This window comes from Barbus barbus (assembly GCF_936440315.1).
Source record: "Barbus barbus genome assembly, chromosome: 3".
NCBI lineage: Eukaryota > Metazoa > Chordata > Actinopteri > Cypriniformes > Cyprinidae > Barbus > Barbus barbus.
The window spans coordinates 24,966,641-24,987,237 of NC_136731.1; the positions used below are offsets into that span (position 1 = coordinate 24,966,641).

The 20,597-nt window shown below is 37.6% G+C and overlaps 1 protein-coding gene across 1 annotated transcript in view; it reads left to right on the forward strand.

The window, feature by feature from the left end:
• Window positions 1-2,426: 2,426 nt before the first annotated feature.
• The window catches only part of LOC306849234 (acid-sensing ion channel 2-like), a gene marked incomplete at both ends in the record, with an annotated part of 409,828 nt that continues 391,657 nt past the window's right edge, over window positions 2,427-20,597 (forward strand). Inside the window, one exon of the mRNA XM_079384127.1 lies at window positions 2,427-3,032. Coding sequence (XP_079240253.1) covers window positions 2,427-3,032 — 606 coding nt within the window. The remainder of the gene's footprint in view (window positions 3,033-20,597) is intronic.

Below are 20,597 nucleotides of genomic sequence, written 5' to 3' on the forward strand. Positions count from 1 at the left end.
AAAACGCGGCGTAGACTATGTCATTTCTGAAAAGTCGCACTACATGACTGTCAGGAGGAGAGATGGAAGGAGAAATAAATGTGAAAAGTATTGTAGAATGATCTTCTACAGTGGAGCTTGGAGACGGAGGAATGACATATAAAAAAATATATATATCAAATTTTTCACCAGCTGCTCTCATCCATTTAAATTTTATTTTTATCCCCTTCTGGCAAGTCCTTACTTTCCTCCAAATTCAGCTCTTACTGTCATCTTATTTTTCATCTCACAGTCTCTGTGCTCTCTCTCTCTCTCTTGTCCTGTCTGCTTGCATTACAACACACTTGTAGCATCTCTCTCTCTCTCTCTCCATCCCTGTTTTTATAACTCTATTTTTCTCTTTCAGTCATATTGCTTTTCTCAGTCCCCCTCCCTCAAGTGTTTGTGCCTTGAATGTTGTGCACACGCAAGCATTAAACTTAAAGATGCCCCACACAGTTTTGACAGTCAGTCGCCCGCCGGGCACCAAATACAGTATCTGTCACCTCCCCCTCTTTTCTCACTCTCTGTGTTCCCTTCCTCTCCCCTTTCTCGTATTTGATTCTTTCCAGTCTCCCCGTTCCTCCTTTTACTCACAATCTGCTTCTTGTATTCATCCATCACGCTCTAAGCGGAGAGGAGAGGAGTATGAACGCACGCGGCAGGAGAGGAGAGAAAAGCGAGCGCGAGAGAGGAAAGACGGCACAGCGTTTCGTGAAGAGCAAGAGCGTACGAGCACCTCTCTCTCTCTCTTTACCTCAGTTTGCGTTTTTTTTTTGTTTTTTACATGTGGAAGTGTGCGGGTATCTCACATCTGTACCGGCTGACTTGTCGCTCGCGTTGGTACGGCGAGGAGCGTGAAGTACCGGACGCGTGATGGTTTGGTTGGACTAGCGCGGGAAGAACGAGACTAGGAGAAGCTCGCGTTTACACTCTCCGTCGACTCAGGATCATTGATAACATATTCTCCAGCCCTCTCTGACCCGCCTCCCTCTGCCTCTCTCTCTCTCTCTCTCTCTCTCACACACACACACACACACACACACACACACACACACACACACACACTCATGTACGGCTGGATGTTGTGTCGTTTGGCTACGTGAGGTGCTAAGAATCGCCTTTGGATGTCCAGTGACCGTGTGTGTATGTGTTTATGGGGGATGGGGTAGTTTTTAAGCTCTGTCTGTACTATTTGGTTTCCATTTTTCATCTTAGTTGAAATAGCTTTATTGGCATGACTCTGAAGTAGTAATACAATATTGCCAAAGTTTTTTCAGAAATGTATGCTGTTTTTGCTCTGGGCATTGTCTTAGCATCTTTTAAACAAGTGGGAGAAAGTTAGAGAGAGATTTCTAGATGTAAGAACAGGAAATGGTGTAGAGAAGGAGGATCCTGGCATTACGAGGGACTGAAATGATGGAGTGGGTGGAGAGACAGACGGAGGGAAACCCTTGGGCAGCATCTTCCACTCCATTGCCACCCTCTCACACTGCTTAACTGGAGCAAGATCTGTTCTTCCTTCACTCAGTGATGTGTGTGTGTGTGTGTGATGTGTGGTCCAGCCTGGTATTTATTTATAGGAGCAGCTTAGACTACTAGTGTTCAATGGACCCTGTCTTTCTCTCTGTATGTGTGTCGCTCTCTCTGATTGGACAGGAGACATTTTGGCTATGATGTCAGGGGGTCTGTGTACCTTGATTTGTCTCTGTCTGAGCATGTGTATTTGCTGAAATTATTTTTTCTTTTCTTACGTATTTTCATAATTTCTTCATACCTTTTTCCTTTGCGTTCTTTCTCCTTCCTTGCTTCCTTCCTTCCATGCCATCATTTTCACCTTCCTCTCTTTTCTCTCGTTTTCCTTTCTTTTCCTTTCATTGTAATTTTCCTTCCTTCCTTTCTATCCTCTCTTTCTCCTTCCTTGCTTCCTTCCTTTCTTGTTTGCTTGCTTTCTTCCTTCTCTCCTTACTTCCTGCCTGCCTTCCTTCTTGCCTTCTTTTTTCTCTCTCATTTTCATCCATCCCATCATTCTGTCCTGTCTTTCTCTCTTTTCTTCCATCTTTCCTCTCTTTCTTTCTTTTTCTTTCAGTCGTACTTCTTTCCTTCTTTCTGTGTCTAAAATTGTTTCAGCTTCTCTGGTCAGTAGGGTTCATGTTATATAAATCCTCTCTCTCACTGGTCTCTACATTCAGTTTTATGTTTTTTCATAAAGCCTTACAGTGTCACAGTGTCCCTTCATGTTTGTGTCAAACCCGCCGCTTCAAGAAAGACTGTATTCCGTGATATATTATTGATGTGTCTGTGAAAGTCTAATGAAGTGAAATATAGCCATAATCAGATGCCAGAAGGTGCCAGGGCTTAAGCTGACAATCACTGTGTATCTGCTTGCAGGTGTGTGCGTGTCAGTGATGGACCTGAAGGAGGGCTGTGGAAGCGAGGCCAGCCGCGAGACCGAGAGCGGAGGCATGGGGAGCCTGGGAGGCTCCACGTCTTGGCAGTCCTTCGCCCATCGAAGCACCCTGCACGGTTTACGCTTCATCTTCCCCTACTCTTCCTCCTCCTCTCACCGCTCCACTTCACGCCGTCTGTTCTGGAGCGCGGCCTTGCTGGCCAGCCTGGTCCTACTGGTCCTGGAGAGCACCGAACGGCTGGCTTACTTCCTCTCCTACCCCCACGTCATGAGTGTGGATGCTGTGGTTTCTGGCAGCCTAGTGTTTCCCGCAGTCACCGTCTGTAATCTGAACGCCTACCGTTTCACGCGTCTCATGCAGAATGACCTCTACCACGCCGGGGAACTGTTGGCCCTGCTGGACGTGCATCTGCAGATCCCTGAGCCGCACCTGGCCGAGCCCCACGTGCTGGCCTTTCTCACAGAGAAATCCAACTTCACTAACTACCGGCCCAAGCCCTTCAGCATGCAGGAGTTCACTGAACGAGTAGGCCACGACTTGAAGGAGATGATGCTCTACTGCCGTTTCCAGGGTCAGGAGTGCAGCCACCAGGACTTCAAAACGGTGAGTTTCTGCAAGGTGTTTCTTTTATAAGGTATTTTTGAGGCTCGCTAGACCTGGAAAAAATGTGTTCTGCTGTTGTGGACTAAAGCATTATGGGTTCAGTGTTGTTAGCTCTAAAGATTATCCTTGTCGTTCAACTGTTTCAAAGGTTTGTAAAGAAATGATGATATTGATTCTTGCTGATGGTGTAGTTCTGGATGCTAAGCTGTGGAGTGAAGAGTTTTACTACTCTATTAAGCTACTCTCTGACCCTGTGTGCAGCTTCTTTTCACTCTATAGGTGTTTTCATTCTAACTCTGATTCTGTGTTGATGTAATGTGATGGGCTGATTGATAATGTGTTGAATGTCTAGGATCCGTTGTATTTCTTTCCAAAATGCTATAAGGATTCGGAACAGTTTCTAACTTAGGAACTGCTTTTCTCCAGAAATGATGTTTAAGACATAATGGCTCTGTCTCAAAACCAACCGCTGATGGCTTCCGCCTACATAAACTGCATCATAACTGAAACAGAATCTCATAAGCCACTGATCTTCACAGGCAGCTACTTTCTTAACAGCCACTCAGGCATCTGGTCCTCATGTGAACCTCATGAGACTCGCTGACACTCTCGTCTCATTCTGTTGTTTACATGTAGCCTGCTAATGATTCTGGAATAAAACAACTCCTTTTTTATGTAGCTATTATCAGCATCTCCCTCGATCCTTCGTCCACATTTTTTGCTGAGCTCCTCGCAATGCATTTTGGCCACAAAAGATGCAAACAAAACCACCAAAGTATCTTTGGAAGCATTATTTGCTGACTACAAATTGAAGCAGCCTCGGTGTCAGCAGCATGCCTACGGCAACAAGAAATGGTTTGTGAGACAGAGCCATTTACTTTTATACATCAGAAATGAAATTGACTACTAGTTGTTGCTCTAAATGTTTCAAGAAAACTGTCAGGGTACTGTCTAGGATATTCTTGAACTGGTTAAAGTGGTTTAGTGGAGTGAAGATGTAAATGCTGGCCGCAGCTGTGTGTGAAGAATGTGTTTTTCTCAGCACTGAAGGCTGAGATGATGAGGATTGATAGTTGGTGTGATCCTCAGTTGGAGTGCTGCTGTTCTCCTCAGGGGTTGAGGTCTGTTTATCCCCCCTCAGTCGCTACACAGTGCTTCGAACTGCACACAAGCACGTTATAAACAAACTTGCGCACACACGCCATGCACCAGCTTGCTTGCTGTTGCTTTGTGCTGTCTGTTCTTGTTTTCACAGATGATGTACAGTATGAGTCAGTGTTTGCAGCAAACAGGCATTATAGTGTTCTTGCTGGTTTCTAACAAACAGTAGCTCTCTATTGAAGCTATTTTTCTAAGGCATTTTTTGTATCAAAATGATTTTGCAATATGTGGCAGTATCTGGTACAAAAACAGTATTATTGAAGCAATAATATGGAACCATTAATTAAGCATTAATTTGTAATTTGATATAAATATATGTGAATAATTGAATATAAATATAGTTAATGGGACACAAAGTTGAAAACAACTCTTATGTAACTAGTAATGATGAACCACAGTTTTAAGGGGGTTTGAACCACTTAATTGAAATGAACTGTGCGAACAAACCAATTTTCTAAAATGAATTGGACTTAGGAGAGAGAGAGAGACATTATGGGAGAGTGTGTTTAATAATTTCTTTAGCTGCCTTGTGACTTTTTTTGGAGAAAAGTAGCTTGTTTTTTGTACTTTTGTATATTTATTTATAGTATTTTGAAAGTAGCCAAGATGTTGTTACACTGCTGAAAAATGTATCAAGGTTAAATTGAGTTCAGGTTCTAGTCGAGGGACTGTGGGCCTATTCTTGTGGTGCCATCAGCCCATGAGTGTTTTTATGATGATTATTTAAGTCACATGACATTTACAACTAAAATGATTGTGTAGACCAGGGGTTTTCAACCTTTTAGGATATGCGCCCCCCTAAGTTTGTCTAATTTCACTCGCGTTGTTTATTGCATTATTTTAGCATTGTGTCTTGGATCTGTGTATTATCTGAGTTTTGGCTATGTTTTATGAACCCTGATTCATGTGGCTTTATATTTTACCACTTGATGGTGATATCTCTACATTTTAAGGTAAACATTTTATTTTAGTACTGATAAATTAACCTTATATCACTTAACTTGTAATACCAGAAGCCTTATCACCATATTATTTTACTGTGAATTTCTGGCAGCCACACAGCTTCAGTTATTTTTTTTTTAAACAGTATATTTAACAGGATATGTTTTACAGTTTGGGAATGCTAACAGACATCTTTCTCTGGGTATTATACTCCTTTGGTTGTAACCACCGTGAAGCCAGAATGAATTAAGCTTCTCTTTATGTATCTTCAGAGAGCGAGAGAGAGAATGAACATATTATCACGAGTCAAATGTACATCCTGTCTATATTACTGTATTGCCCTTGCTGTATTGTCACGACCCTCCGTTCACCGACAGGCTGTGTGTTATCAGAGAGGCCAGGACATCAAATGGCTGTGCAAGCTGCTTTACTTTGAAGATTTCCTCCATTTTAAAGATAAGTGTTTCACGTGTAGGCAGCAGATATCAAAGGCAGGAGTGAGTGTGGTATGGCATGACCTGATGAAATTCTTCACATGCAGAGCCGACCGTGTACAGGATGTTATGTGTATTGTGTATACATGTTCCTTCTGCCCTGCATGTGGGCTGATACAGTAGGTACTAATGTATGCTAATAGTCTGGCACTAAACATGGGCTTAAGTGTGCTATCCCATCGAGAGGCTGGAATAGAAAAGAAAAAGAAATTAGGAAAATGTCAACCAGCAGCAGTTTTATATCTGTGCTAGTTTTGTGTTATGAAGTGAAGTGACATACGGGCAAGTATGGTGACCCATACTCGGAATTCATTCTCTGCATTTAACCCATCCAATACACACACACACACACACACACACACACGCACACACGGAGCAGTGGGCAGCCGCTGTACATTCACTCCCCCCACCTACAATACCTGCCGGCCCGAGACTCGAACCCACAACCTTTGGATTACGAGTCTGACTCTCTAACCATTAGGCCACGACTTCCCCTGAGTAGGTCTTACACAAGTGTTGTCACTAGAAATTAAGGACATACAATTTGAACGTTAATTTGAAGTTAAACTACCTTCAAAGTATTTTCTTATCAAATTAATCTGTTGTCTGAAATTTGTCAGATCTGATAGCTCTGAGTAGGGATACTGGAAAAATACCGGTATATATTATATTTCAAACGGTACGATATCATAATTTTGCTCAATTCGGTATTTCATGCACTGATTTTGAAATTGCTGCGCAACCGGTAAAATGTGACAACAGAACAACGCGATAGACCAAACAGATTAAACGATCGACGCACCCGAAATTAATAAACAAAGAGAACAGTAGAAGTGAAATATGGCATTACTTTGGATACAAAACAGATGACAAAGGTGAACGAACTGACCTTACTGCACCTGTATGCAAGCGTTGCTATAAATCATGCGTGTCCACAGAGACAACACATCAAACCTTTTTAAGCACTTGTCACTTGCTCATCCTGATCTTTTCAGGTGAGCGCATCATTCATAAATTCAGATTTAATTTGAACTTTTATTTACAACTGATCAACGCTCATACAGATCTGATACAGTAAGCTCAAACGTGCATGTGAGACACGCTAGAGTTTTGGTCACGTAATATATGTACTTGCATTACATACAATCAAATATTAATTGGATTTGAATTGAGCAAGAATTTTGCTATATTAATTTTAGTATCAATGATATGAAGGGAATATTTCTGCCGCGCTGTCGACCGCTAATAATAAGCAGCAGAGTGAGTGAGCTTTATATTTAATGCTTTTTCTTTAGTTGAGTCTGAAATCTGAAAACAATCTGAGAGAGAGAAATAATAATGTGATTTTGAATATTACTTTTACTGTTAGAATAACACTTTACAATAAAGCAATATTTATTGCCTTAATTGCGCAACTTCAGTTGTATTTGTTTTCTTCAAACTCAGTCAAACTGTAACCTATGTTTCCGGTAGGTCAGACATCTGTTTGCACTGAAAAGATTAGAAGATTTGAATATATTTTCATCTTATTACTTCAGTTAGCCTATTTTTTTTTTCTCCAACATCAAAATGTAACCTATGTTCCCTTTAGGTTTTTTGTTAGTTTGATACAAAGTTATTAAGATATGAATCTGTTTTTATTATTATTATTATATTTAATAAAACTGTTCTAAATTCACTTATCTTTTAAAGCTGGTTATTTGTCACCTATGGTATCGATTTAGTATCAATACCGAGGTATTATATTCTGGTATCGTACCGAAGCCAAAATTATGGTATCGAGCCATCCCTAGCTCTGACGGTGATTATATTATAGTTACAATAATGATAATACATTAATAATGCAATAATATTAATAGCCTATTATTATGATTATTACAGAAAAAATATTTGAGTTATAATACAACTCCACTGTAAAAAAAAAAAAAAACGTATATTATTTGTTTTCACAGCAGTAGTAAAATAGTTTTAAGATCTTCAGTTACACCCTCAAGCTTTTATGTTCTCAAAAAAACAGCAGGGAAGCCTTTTATGTTTCTGTGACTACTGGTTTACAAACACTTTTCATACAAATGTAGTGACTGCTGTATTCGTCTGTCCACGAAAAATGTTGGAAATTATGCAAATGTAAAAATATGGCATAACTGGAGCACATTGAATTGCCAAATGCATGTTAAACTCACAGATGAAATGAAGCTCTGGGGTGCCGATTACCAAGTGGTTCATCCATCGTTTCCTGTCGCCTCTAGACTTTCTTATGAAATTACAGGCAATATCAGAATAATTTGGCTGTTGAGTGAAAGCCAATCCAGACTGTGTGACATCAACTATCTTTTATGTCACGCTGTGTGATATACAATACTTCTTAGATCCGACTGGTCACGAATGACAGCGTTTGACTGAATTTTTACCAGTCTGAGACCATTCTGACATCCTCATTTACATGTGAAATTGAAGTGATACTGTGCAAATGGTTACATAAATGCTGGCAATATGTTTGAAAAGTTGTGACTACAATCTCAAAAATGGTGCCAAAAGGTGGTTTTCGCAGCAATGCCATAGAAGAATCATTTTTGGTTTCCCAAAGAACCTTTCAGTGAACAATTGTCAAAACACAAATAAAATAAAACAAAAAAGTATTCCTGTGTGGAAAAACATTGTAAAGTAAATTTAGGCAGTATAAAAATTAGATAACTTGAAAAATGGATTTTATTATTTTAAGATTTGCGAAATAATTAATTTAACATGATTATTAAATTAAAAGCTTTAAGTGATGGCAATGGTGAACTACATGTAAAAATAAATGCACAATTACATATCCAATATTGCCAGATATTGATCCATAAAAAGCTCTTATATGATCCGATAACTAGTATGGTAAGATGAATCAGTCAGGTTTGGTTTATTCCTCTTGTATTATTTCCTCTATCACCACCATCATCTACAGCCAGAGCAGAGTAATACAAATTGAATTCAGCAAGTCTTAAGCTCACTTCACATCCCACAATGCAACACCTCAGCATGAGAGAGGACAGCCACCGATCTGTAATGTTGGTAAACATTTCCATCTTTTTGATTCTTCCTACGATTGTGTATTGACCACAACAACACTCTGTAATGATATGGTTTCGATCGTTGTATTTTAGATGTGGCGAGTCACAGTGCTTCCCTGTGGCGCTGTCTGTGATTTTGACTCTGTGTCCTCCTGTGCTCCTCTCTGCTGTGTCTCATTTGTAGTATGCTGATGCTATGAGTATTGAGTTTTCACTTACATCCTGCAATGACCCTGCTCCGGGGCTCTCACTGCTGTCGACGGTTGGGGAAAATGTGTTGTTTTCTTATAGTGCTTTTTTCGTGTAGTGCCAAGAGTTGTATTTAACACAATCCTTGGGTTGCAAGAGCTGGCAGCCTGGCTCACTTTTGGGGGGTTTTCCAACTGCAGGAACTAGGAACATATTTAGGAGCTCTGTTTGGGGGAACTAATTAGCTCCTGCTTCAGAGTAGGGTCTAAAACAGTTCTGTAAGAACTACCAGTGACGCAAGGGTACGCTGATTGGCCAAACACATACGAAAATATTTACTCCACGAACTTGGAAAACAGCGATAGCGGCATTTACCTGTTGTTTGCAGTATTGTGTTCAGCATTGTGATATGTAACACTGCAAGTTGTCTTAGGGGATTTAGTCAGATTTTCGTGCTCTTTTAATTGCGTGAATTGTGCGTTTATATTCCATCTCCCTTACTACAAAACCCAGGACACGCAATAAAAACAGCTCAGATCACGGTGTCCTCCATTCACCAGTTGCTGACGTTTATAAATGCCAAGAATAAAGACGTTGCTATCGGCTGCTTCAGAGTTCCTGCTGCTGGTGTGAATGGGACATTGGCCCGAGGGAGAAATTGGTTCTCCAGGAACCACCATGCTGGCTAGTTGCTGAGTTCTTACAACTATGCTGTGCGAAAACACATAGTATTATTACAGTCTGGTACTATCACTGTACAATTAGTAAACATTTTACACACATCACAGTTACTAATTACTGTAGCATCAACAACAATGTGCATAGTAATAGTACGACTAGTAATAGTAGCCCAAATGTATTTTAATTGTCTAAATAATAGAAATCCATGTGTATGTGAAGATGAAAGATGTCTAAGTGGGAAAGAAGCAGTTCTACTCCACTGCTGCCAATGGAACTAGATATTAAAGCAGTAGGGGGTATAAAACAGTGAGCAGCAGGGGTTTTGAATGTCAAAAAGTGAGATACTGTTAAGAAACTGACATTTCTTGTATAATGGGTAAATTTTTGTACTTTTTTTTGTGAGTAACAGCTCGAGAAATAAATTCAGAGAGAGTTAAGAACCAGGACGATAGGGCCGATTCTCTAAGTAATGTTTCAGACATTCTCATAGCAGCAATGTTGTCTTGTGTTTGTGTGTGTGATTAGGGCTGTAATTGGGCTTTGATGATCACATCTCTGCTAATTTGAAGATGATGTGTCATTCAGGAATATCTTTACACACATTGTTCATCCAGCTGAGTTTAAGTTGGCCATTTCCTTCAGTTGGCCTTTTAGAATAACAAGCACTTTGTCAAAATCTTCACTTGCTTGAATAGCAATCCCCCGAAGGCAGGGAAGACTGCCTAGCTGCGCTCTTTTTGTTTTCTAGATCATTCTTTTACTTTAATCACCTCACGAAATAGGATTAAATGATAGTTTTTGAAGATCAGATCTAAATTAAATCCAGCCCTCACACCTTCCTTTTAAAGATAAGTGTGCCATAAAGCACACACAGAGATGTAGTCATGAAAAATGCATGCTTGCTTTATCTTGATCATCCTGTGTCACACACAGTGCATTGCATAAAATATATATTTTTTTACATTGTGTTTTATTCAGCTGTATAAAATAGCATTATTGATATGCTTCTGTGCGCTGTGCCACCTATTGTAACATTCCTGAAGATTTCACAATGACAAATAAGGATTTTTTTATTGCTCTGTGAAGCATTCTATAGTGTAGGCTAGTTAAAGGTCTGGGCTGTGATTAGGGATGTAAATAGAAAGAAATGTAATGATTCTTGTTCAGATATACAAAGAACATTTCTTCTTTTTGTGCTTTTCAGGGAGCTTAATTCATCATTTTAGACATAGCATGAATTCAGTGTTTATTTCGTTGCAGTTCATTCGACATGAGTTGGATGTGAGCTGCTTGTTAACATCTAAACTTATAAAACCATTCATGCACATTTCCTACGCAATGTTTTTGAAACTTTAGGTGTGGCAAAGTGGATTCAAGGCTTTATTAATTTCTTTGGATAACATATTGTGCTCCCTTAGTCTGAGAAATGGATCCAGATAAGTTCTTTATATTTCAGGGACCTACTGGGTCTCGCTATGCTTGTGTAATTGCCAGGTGAAATTGAACGTCAATTCGTATATCAGCACACTGCATTTAATTTGCAGCTGTCAGCCAATAAGCACACTCATGTGATGTGCTAAGAATATCCTGTGACTGGAAAAAAGAGAGAGGTTGTTTTAAAACGTAGTTTCTGTCTGTCTTCAGAGAGTCTTTTCACAGAAATGAGAGCGGGATGATTGAAAAGAGCTGTAAGGTTTTTCCTTCTACTGAAAGACAAGTGGACAGGCAATTCAGACTCCTACATTCATTCTGTGGGAATCAGAGAAAGGAAAGTAGAGAAAGGCAAGGAAAAAACATTGGAAGAGTGGTAGAAGAGGTGATGAAACAGGGTGGAAAAATGTGTGTGGTGGGGAGGTTTCCTACAGAATGTTCTTTTTATATCTTGGGAGCCCCTGGTTTACCGCCATTGCACTTACAATTAACTACATGCAGGGTTTCTGAGGGTCCTTAAAAAGTCTTGGAGTTTTCAATTGGAAGTTACAAAATGTTTAATTTTAAATTAATTTAAAAATGGTTTAAAGGCTTGAATGTGAAGTTTATCATTTTATAAAACGTTCTGTGTTTGTGAAAACTGAACTGTAGGCCTAAATCATGCTTTTTACAGTTTAATGTGTTACCATAGACATTTCCCTACCCCACTCATATGGTATTAATTTAATTTGTGCAGGTCTTAAAAAGGGTCTTAAAAAGTCTTACATTTGAACAATTAAAAAAATATATATATTTTGTAACATTTAAAGTTTTAGAAGTGTAATTCATAGTTATGTTATAAATTAGCTTTTATTTTAATATTTTAACATTAGATTTTAATTTTAGTTTTTTGGGGTCATTTTGTGATGTGCTTTTGTCTTTTTATTAGTTTTTTAAATATTTCTGTTTAGCTTTAATGTATTTTTATTTCAATTGTAGTTATTTATTTATTTATTTAAAGACATGTTCATACTTAAACTTTTATTTCAGTTAGTTTTCAAGGTGACATTTCTAATTCTAAAGTTTTCTTAAGTTTAAAGTTTTCATATAATATTTTAATTGTTCATATAATTATTTCATTTTAATTTCAATTACTGGCTTTAGATTTGGTTTTAGTTGAACGTAATGACCACAATACACATTGTCATGTGAACAATAGTAAAGTAATTTATGTTCATAAATAATTTCATGCTTCATTTCAAGTTGTACATGACTTGTGGTTCAGTAAGTGAGTACATTCAGTGAAGGATTTGTTATGAAACTATCCCTTGAACAGTTCACTGAAAGAACCAGCTCATTTATTTGTGAATCATGTGTGTCGTGGTGTGAAACACAATGCAGTAAATTAGTTTTCTTGCCATTATTTTGTGCTAAGTGTTCTGTTTATCTCATTAAATTCAATTCACTCCCACGACTTGGGCATAATATTATTTATTTTAAGTTACGAATCAGACCAAACATTACTGGAAAACTCGAAAAACGAGTACTTCAGGGAATGAACTACTATCCAAACCTCAATGCTTTTACTGTTTTATTAATCACATGCGAGTCGAAACAATTGTCTTTTCCCCATGTGATTATTAAAACAGAACTCATTGATTTTTGTGTGTGAATCGCTATTGCGGTTTACATGGATTTAGTCAATTTCATGGATTCAAACACAAAACAAGACAAAACAGGAGATGATTGTTGGAATGAACCACTATCCCATGAAGCTTTGCGAATGATAGAATTGAATCAGCTAATTGCAAATGATAGAACCACAATTCTACAGTATAATACAATTTTAAGAATAAAAACAAGCTATATTTTAGGTGTATTGCGAAATATTCAAATAAAAAATAGGTTGATAGTGTAGGGACATCGAATGATTATGTCATTTATGTTCATGGAAGGTGGAGAATCACAATAACAGATTTTTCTGATTTGTGATTTTTAGGATTTATTGATATTTGTAGATATTCACCGAGAGTTTGACTTGTAAACACAATTTTGAAATCAGATCTGTTTTAAAAGACTGATACATTACTGATAAAAAATAAATAAATAAAAATTTCTCTGTGGAGAAAATCAATGGGTTTTTTATTACTGGAATCTCATTGTTATGCTTTATAAATGTAAACTGGCACCGGCTCTGGAAAACATTAGTCTAGTTCAAGAAAACATAATTTACCTGGAATTTAACCAGAAGCTTCACTGACAGGACAGATAAAGGCACACAGCGTTTTTTATATCCAGGACACAGCTGTCTCACAGGATACCGCTGTCTCATAAACTACTCTTTATTACACTATATCAAATGTAGATAAAAGGATGTAATATTACTCCAGCAAGCCAAACATGTGTCTTCACCAAACATAATGTATCTCAACACAATTCCAGGCTGATAAATACCTGATTTGTCACTTCCTCGTAGACATGCATCCATTCCTGACGATCCAGAGGAACTGAAGAGATGCTTCACATCACAGTAACATCATAAGAATACTGTATTATTTATGAGTACATACTGTGGCATTTCAATGACTTTTCAGTGGGATCTAGAGCACTCAAATCATGTCTTGTCACATGACCTCTGACATTTTGTTTCTCCTGTAATCAGACATTGTGTCTTTTTTCAGGTCTTCCCCTGTCTCTGTCTCACAGTGATTTTTCTTTGTCTGCTCTCAAAACTTCTCACCACTTTCTTCCGCTGCTGCTTTTCTTTCTTTTTTGAGGTCTCTCTCAGTTCATATTTAAAGTGAATATGTAATTGACAGAGTTCTATTGTACTCTTTACTATGTCTGTGTCCTCACCACTGTAAAGCCTATTATTATGAAATAATAGTCTATTTCCTTTTGTGGAACAGATTATTGAAGCTTTAGACAAAATAAATAATCTTAAACATAACATTTTTCATGTTTTTTGTTGAGTATCATATTTAATACATTAGGCTTTTATGTCTCATAGAGATAATGATTTAAGAGAATATGGAGCTCATACCCATAGATAAAAAAAAAGCCCACCTGAGTTTTATTTAGGGGCTCAATCTGAGTAAAAATATGCAATTTGATGCAGTTTTTTGTGGTCAATTTATGTGGTCAAAAAAAAAATAAAAATAAAATTCTGGTGCTTTTAATGTAAATCCATAAACAGCATAACAGACTACATCAGTTGTCACTCTCTATCTCCCAAATGTAACATTGAATAATACAGTATTTAAATGCTTAGTTTTATGATCAAAGCTCTGTAGTTTTTATTGTGATGAGAAAAAACAAAAAAACATAATGCACTGTAATGCAATAAAGATTGAAAGATGAACAAATAATTGGACAATCAAGTAATCTTAAGTTACTTCAGTATGTTCATCCTGAAATATTACTAACAATACTATTCTTATGCTTGCTTTATAAAAATTATTAAAGCATCAAATCAGAAAGATACGTATACCACAATGTAATGTTAGACATTCTTACAATTATAATAAAGCCAATTTATACGACTTTCATAAAATGTTCAGATGCATGACATGTAGTTTTATATTTCATTTAATGTTTTATATTTTTTCTAATAATAATAATGATATGCATTTTACAGTGTATTAAATACGCAGAACATATTTATTAATAGTTTTTAAATATGCAGCCTACTTTGTCACACTAATCTTTGTGAATTTTTGCCCCCCTTTTTTGTGTGTGTGTAAAAACTAGATTATAGAATGAAACTATGCATCCCTGTGGACCCTTCCCTACCGAATGCATATGTACACTGCAGTAATGCACGTAGGATGTAGCTGTTTTTATTAGTTCTTATTCTGAATTGAATCAACCAATGAGATTTAAAATGTCTAGTCCTGTGTCCAGTCTGCCGGTGTTGGTGAATATGTGGTGTGAATAGTTTTGTGTGTATCATGTTGTCAGTTTTTGTATCATTTGGTCTCAGTGAGAAGAGGAGACCAGTATTATGGGATTTTCTGCTGTCGCTCACACGTGTCCCTGCCAATGTGGTCAATCCGATTCTAGTTCACTCTTAGCCTCAATTAGATTTTTAATGGAACACCAAAAGGTGGGAATCAAGACTAATCCACAAATGAAATCAGCCCTGATGCAGCGGCACACATGGCTTGGGACACACACCAGGATCGTTTAAACCCTTTACTTTTCTCTGCCACTTGCAAGACATTTTTCACCCCGAGCAGTATCTTGATTGTGATCTAGCCCAATTTGGGATTGAACCTGCAACCTTGTGGTTTGTAGCCCAGGTCAGTACCCATTAGTCAACAACCGCCCATGTGTAATGCATTGCTTGTCCAAGTTACACCAACAGCTAATCAATCACTGACACCCTATGTAAACCCTGCTCAAAAACAGGCTCGCTCAGAACCTGCAGACTGTTTCGCATTATCTGAGCTGAATGGATTTAACCATGGTAAAATGTGTTCCAATGAGCTGAGGGTACTATGCTGTCAATCTTAGCTGAATGCATGATCAAATGAACCAAATTTTGTGTGGATTCTGTGTGGGCCTGGTCATGAGGTCATATCCCACCAACCGAGTCTCGACTTGTCTTTACCGTTTAGATTGGATGAGGCATTTTTAACAAGGTGATCCCACAGCAGACATACGAGCGCAGAGCCAACAACTGTCTAAGCACCATAAGAATCATCCATTTCATTTTTTAACTCCAGAGACATGAAACAGAATGTCATATCCGTGTGCGTGCCTGTGTGTAGCTGACATATTGAAACAGAAAGCATTAATCTGTGTGTGTGTGTGCATGTGTTTATGAGATAAGATAGGGGAGAGGGGGAGAGAGTATTAATCTGTTTGTGTGTCGAGCAGGTAAATAGACCAGCTGTGAGATGAGCGAGATGCTTTTCATACAGAGGCTTAATCCTCTGTTTATGTGGACGTGAGAAGAGTAGCAACAGAACAGACTGTGTCAGTTCACACTCTAAACATTACATCAGAAACACGGCATAATGCACCTGTGTTTTTAAGGGGCACCAGCAGTAGTCCTGGCCATAGGCGCCGATCCCGTAGGTGCTCAGGGGCTCGAGCACCCCACGGAAAAACATGAGATAGTCTCCTTTTATTTTAACCAATAAGAAATGGATTGCAGCTTGTACAACTTTATTCTTGTTTTCATAGTCCATTTTAGGCAGTTTTTGGCATTATTTTAATGGCAAATGTCAAGAGTGCATTATTGTAATACGAGAGGTTGCCAGCACGAATCTCTTGGCTTGCAGCAGGCTTGCTCTCCCATATAAGTTAGTGATCATGGCTCTGCGCTCCCTCAAACTTTGTCCTGTGTACTCACGAATACAATAAGTGCTTATTGTAAACAGGTATTTATCAAATAATTTTATTTAGTGAAGCGCAACCTTCATAGAAAGAATGTGTGTATTATTTGGTTACTAAATAATGTATTTGCAGTCCATGCATTTCACTTCAAAAAAATTTTTTTGTAGTTAATTCATCAAAGGCAACATCCAATGGAGTATACTCTAGAAAAAAACTAACACCCAGTACAATTAATTACTGAGTAATGAGAATGAAATATTTGACAATATTAAATTTGTTGTGGATGTGTATGATAACTTAGCCCAGTTATTATTTTGTCATGGAAACAGCAGTGAAAATGTTTTATATTTGAACAAAAACTGCATATTGAGGGGGGGGGGTGTACATAAATCGGCGCCTATGCTGACTTTTTTGCCCTTGGCGAGATGAGCCGGTGCCAAAGAGGACAAAACATTTTTTAACAACTAAGAAGCTAAATATCTGTAGAAGTAGCATGCAAGAGTTGTTTTTGTAATTGAATATATACTCCAGTCTTCAGTGTCACATGATCTTTCAGAAATCATTCTAATATTCTGATTTGCTGCTGATCATGCTGGTTTCAAGAAATATTTCTTAACAATATTTTTAAACTGTTTTATTGCTTAATAAATCAAGACATACTTTTCCAGGCTTCTTTAAACAATAGAAAGTTCAAAAGAGCAGCATTTATTTAGATAGAAATCCTATTTGTGTCTATTTGACCCCAATGACCCCAGACTTTTGAAGGGCATATAGGCAATATGTATAAAAGAGGAGGGAAGTGGAATATATTAATTGGGTAACACTTTACGGTAAGGGTACACAAATTACCATGAATTCATGCATAAATTCATGCATGAATTATGCGTTACTTAATGCATTAATATCTCATGAATTATCAGGAACTAACAAGAATTCAAAGTATTTCTATCATGACTTCATGGATGAACAACACATTAATTAAGACATTAACTAAGATGGGTACATCACCATGATTTATGATTTATTACGCATGATCATGTTTTCTTTGTTCACAATAAAAAAAAAGGCCTTTACTATCCACTGTGGATAAATCTATACTTTTGGTACATGAATCATCATGAATTCATGCTGAAGGAGTGGATGCCGATCTACCATACCCTTCACAATAATATTATTTCTTGTGTTTATTAATCAAGTTATTGATCAGTATTTAACCTCCTAGATTATTTGATGATTGACTTGGTTCCATACTGAAGTCTATTCTGTTCATAGGGTCACAGTGCCATGATTAGGTCAGGGTGACCTCCCATCTACATGAGCAACAGTGTGCTCATGACATTTATGTGTTCTGCTGTTATATGATATTGTTTAATTGCTTACTGAGCAATTTAACTGGTATTTGCATAATAGATATTAAATACTGCTGCGTTATTCTGTATTTTTACACTCTAGAAAGAGACAAGCATGTGTAATGAACCATGCTGAATGCTGATAAGACTCTTGCCAGAGCTAGGCCACCTTGAACAGAACATATGTGTTGTCTGTGTATGTGTGTGTCGGCATCTTTTCCTGAGTAAGTGGAGAAGTTCGTCATCGGATGCTTTTTGTTCGTATCTCTGACTCCTGGTCTTCATTCAACACCTGGTCCTCGGGTTTTAACTGTCAATTCCCTTACAATGCATAGAAACATAGCATTATTTTGTGCATGTAAGACTACTTACCTCATGCATGCATACAGGCTAGAACAGTATGTCAATTAATGTGTGAACTAATGTTTTTCATTAATTATGTGTTTTCAAGCACATTCATTTCATCCTCATATAAAGCCTGCAGTAAATGGACAGACCCCACAGCACATAGCTTGTAAATTCTGTTGGCATCCAAATACAGTACTCATCATTAACTAAGCATTAACTTCTCATGACTTCATCATGTGTGTGGCCCCTCAACTAAAGTGGTGACCAGACCCCAACATTGGCCAATCACAGCACATAGCTTGTAAATTCTGTTGGCATCCAAATACAGTAGTCATCATTAACTAAGCATTAACTTCTCTTGAATTCATCATGTGTGTGGCCCCTCAACTAAAGTGGTGACTTGGTCCTTTTAAATATGGATAAACGGTGTGTTATTAATGATGGCATAATTGTGAAATGACATGAATATGAATATGAACATGAAAGTTTAAGCTTTTGCACACAATGCACTGGACACAAAAAGACTTTGATCTCAACTTTCTGCTTTATTCTTGAACAGCAACCCAGTTCTTAACACAGTTAAATCAACAGAAATGCACTGTAAAAATAGTTTTATACAACTTATATACAACTTTTGAGTTAACTTAGTTAAGTTAAATTAAGGTAATTTGCTGCAAAGCAAATTTGAGTTTACTCAACTTCCGTAGTTAAAGTTATGCCAAATCATTGTAGAAAGTTGAAACTGCTAGTTTAAGTTCGGTATACCTTCTTCAGTAAGCACATCTAACTAGTCATCATGAGTTTGTTTAAAGTTAAAAAGGGGGTTGAGTGAACTTTAAGAAACGAGTAGGGAGAACTACAGACCTGAAGCTCAGTAAACTCAAAAAAGCTTTGCAGCAAATTACCTTAATTTTTTAAGTTGGTTCAACTTAATTTTCTTCTTTTAGTTTACAGCTGTAAATCTTGCATTCAAACTTCTTCCACAGATTCCTGTATGGCCTTCATTTTACAAATCAAACACAGATTGCAAACCATACTGTAAACACAATAAAAAAAGACAGAATTTTTTTTACAGAAAAATATTTATTTGACAATTCTGCCAAGCGACACATTTTCTGTCTGCATGCAATGCAAAAATTGGACTCAGATATAGTTCTACGCCACTCATCATAATAATTCAAAAAATATAAAATAAAATTTAAATAAAATGAAAGGCAAAAAGAGAGGCAAAAATCGGAATTCTTTAAATGTTGTAATGCCTTTAAAGTGCTGGAGCAACAAAATTGTTCTCAAAGTGCCAGAATAACAATCTTAAAATACTGCAGCAATAAACAAGACTTCAGAGTTTCAACATGCACTAGGGCAATCAAGTATTACAACTGTTAAAATAAAACTTGAAAGTCATAAAACCTTACATTAAAACTCAAAACTGTCTTTGGCATATGTTGTACTGTTATACAGCTACTGAACAAACAGGAACAAATCAGTACTTGCACCTTTGATTAGCCATATGAACTGCAGCTACTTAAACTTTAACTATTTGTTTTTGAAGGACTGGACTCTTGCAGAGCACTGGGGGTCAAGGCCAATAAACACTTTCTGAATTGTTTCAAAGGTGTATTTTAGTTTTTTAGGATAGCTAATGTTGAGGGCATAAATCAAGCCAAATAGGAGAGCAACAGCTGTAGGGAGGTCTTGCACATTATCCAGCACAACGTGCTCCTCTAGAACTATAGACAAATACCTTACATTTGGGTTTGAATGGATGGCGGCAACGTCATCTTCAACGACAGTTAAGACCCCCATCTTCATCCCTTTTGTGCAAGTGTCTTCTGGGTCTGTGTCCTGCAGTAAAAAGCAGCATAAAGACAGAATCAAAACCCATTTTTTAATTGATTGAATTCTGCTGGACCACAAAGAGCTTTTTATATTGTTTGAGATATAGGTCACCCAAAAATCACACATGCCGTAATTTTCCATTGTGTTTGCTTGGATATAACTTTAATTTGTGCTGTCAGACACATCACACAGAAGGATGCGACTAGGATTATTCAATAAATAAATTTTTGCCAACACTTTGTCTCCTCCATCCTATTCTTTCCCCTGCCGTTTGGCTTATAGAACAGTTAGCAGATTAGTTTCGGACACCAGACAAAAGCATATGCTGATAGCAGACTGATAACACACACTTACCAGGCAAGACTTCAGGAAGTTTCCAGACTTTTCCCTCATAAACAAAGGTAGACATTTGAGAGCTGTAGCTTTCCTTTGAGCAAGCACATCAGAAGCCACATCAGAAGCCTAAAAGGTTATATGCATGTTATATTCAACCAAAAGCTTAGGGCTTACCTTTAACGGGCCACTATTATGCTCATTCACAGGTTACAAATTTTACAATATGTTTACATGATTTGACACTAAGTAATTACTTAAGTTGCTAAATAATTACTTGATCAAGTTGGTCTAGGAGGGTCTTCATTTCATCTCCATAGGCTCCACCACTTGATCGGTACAACATGATCATCTTTGATGCAAAGAAGACAAAAAAGCACTCTTCAGGTTGGATTGTGTAATTCTGTAAAACTCGGCACAGAC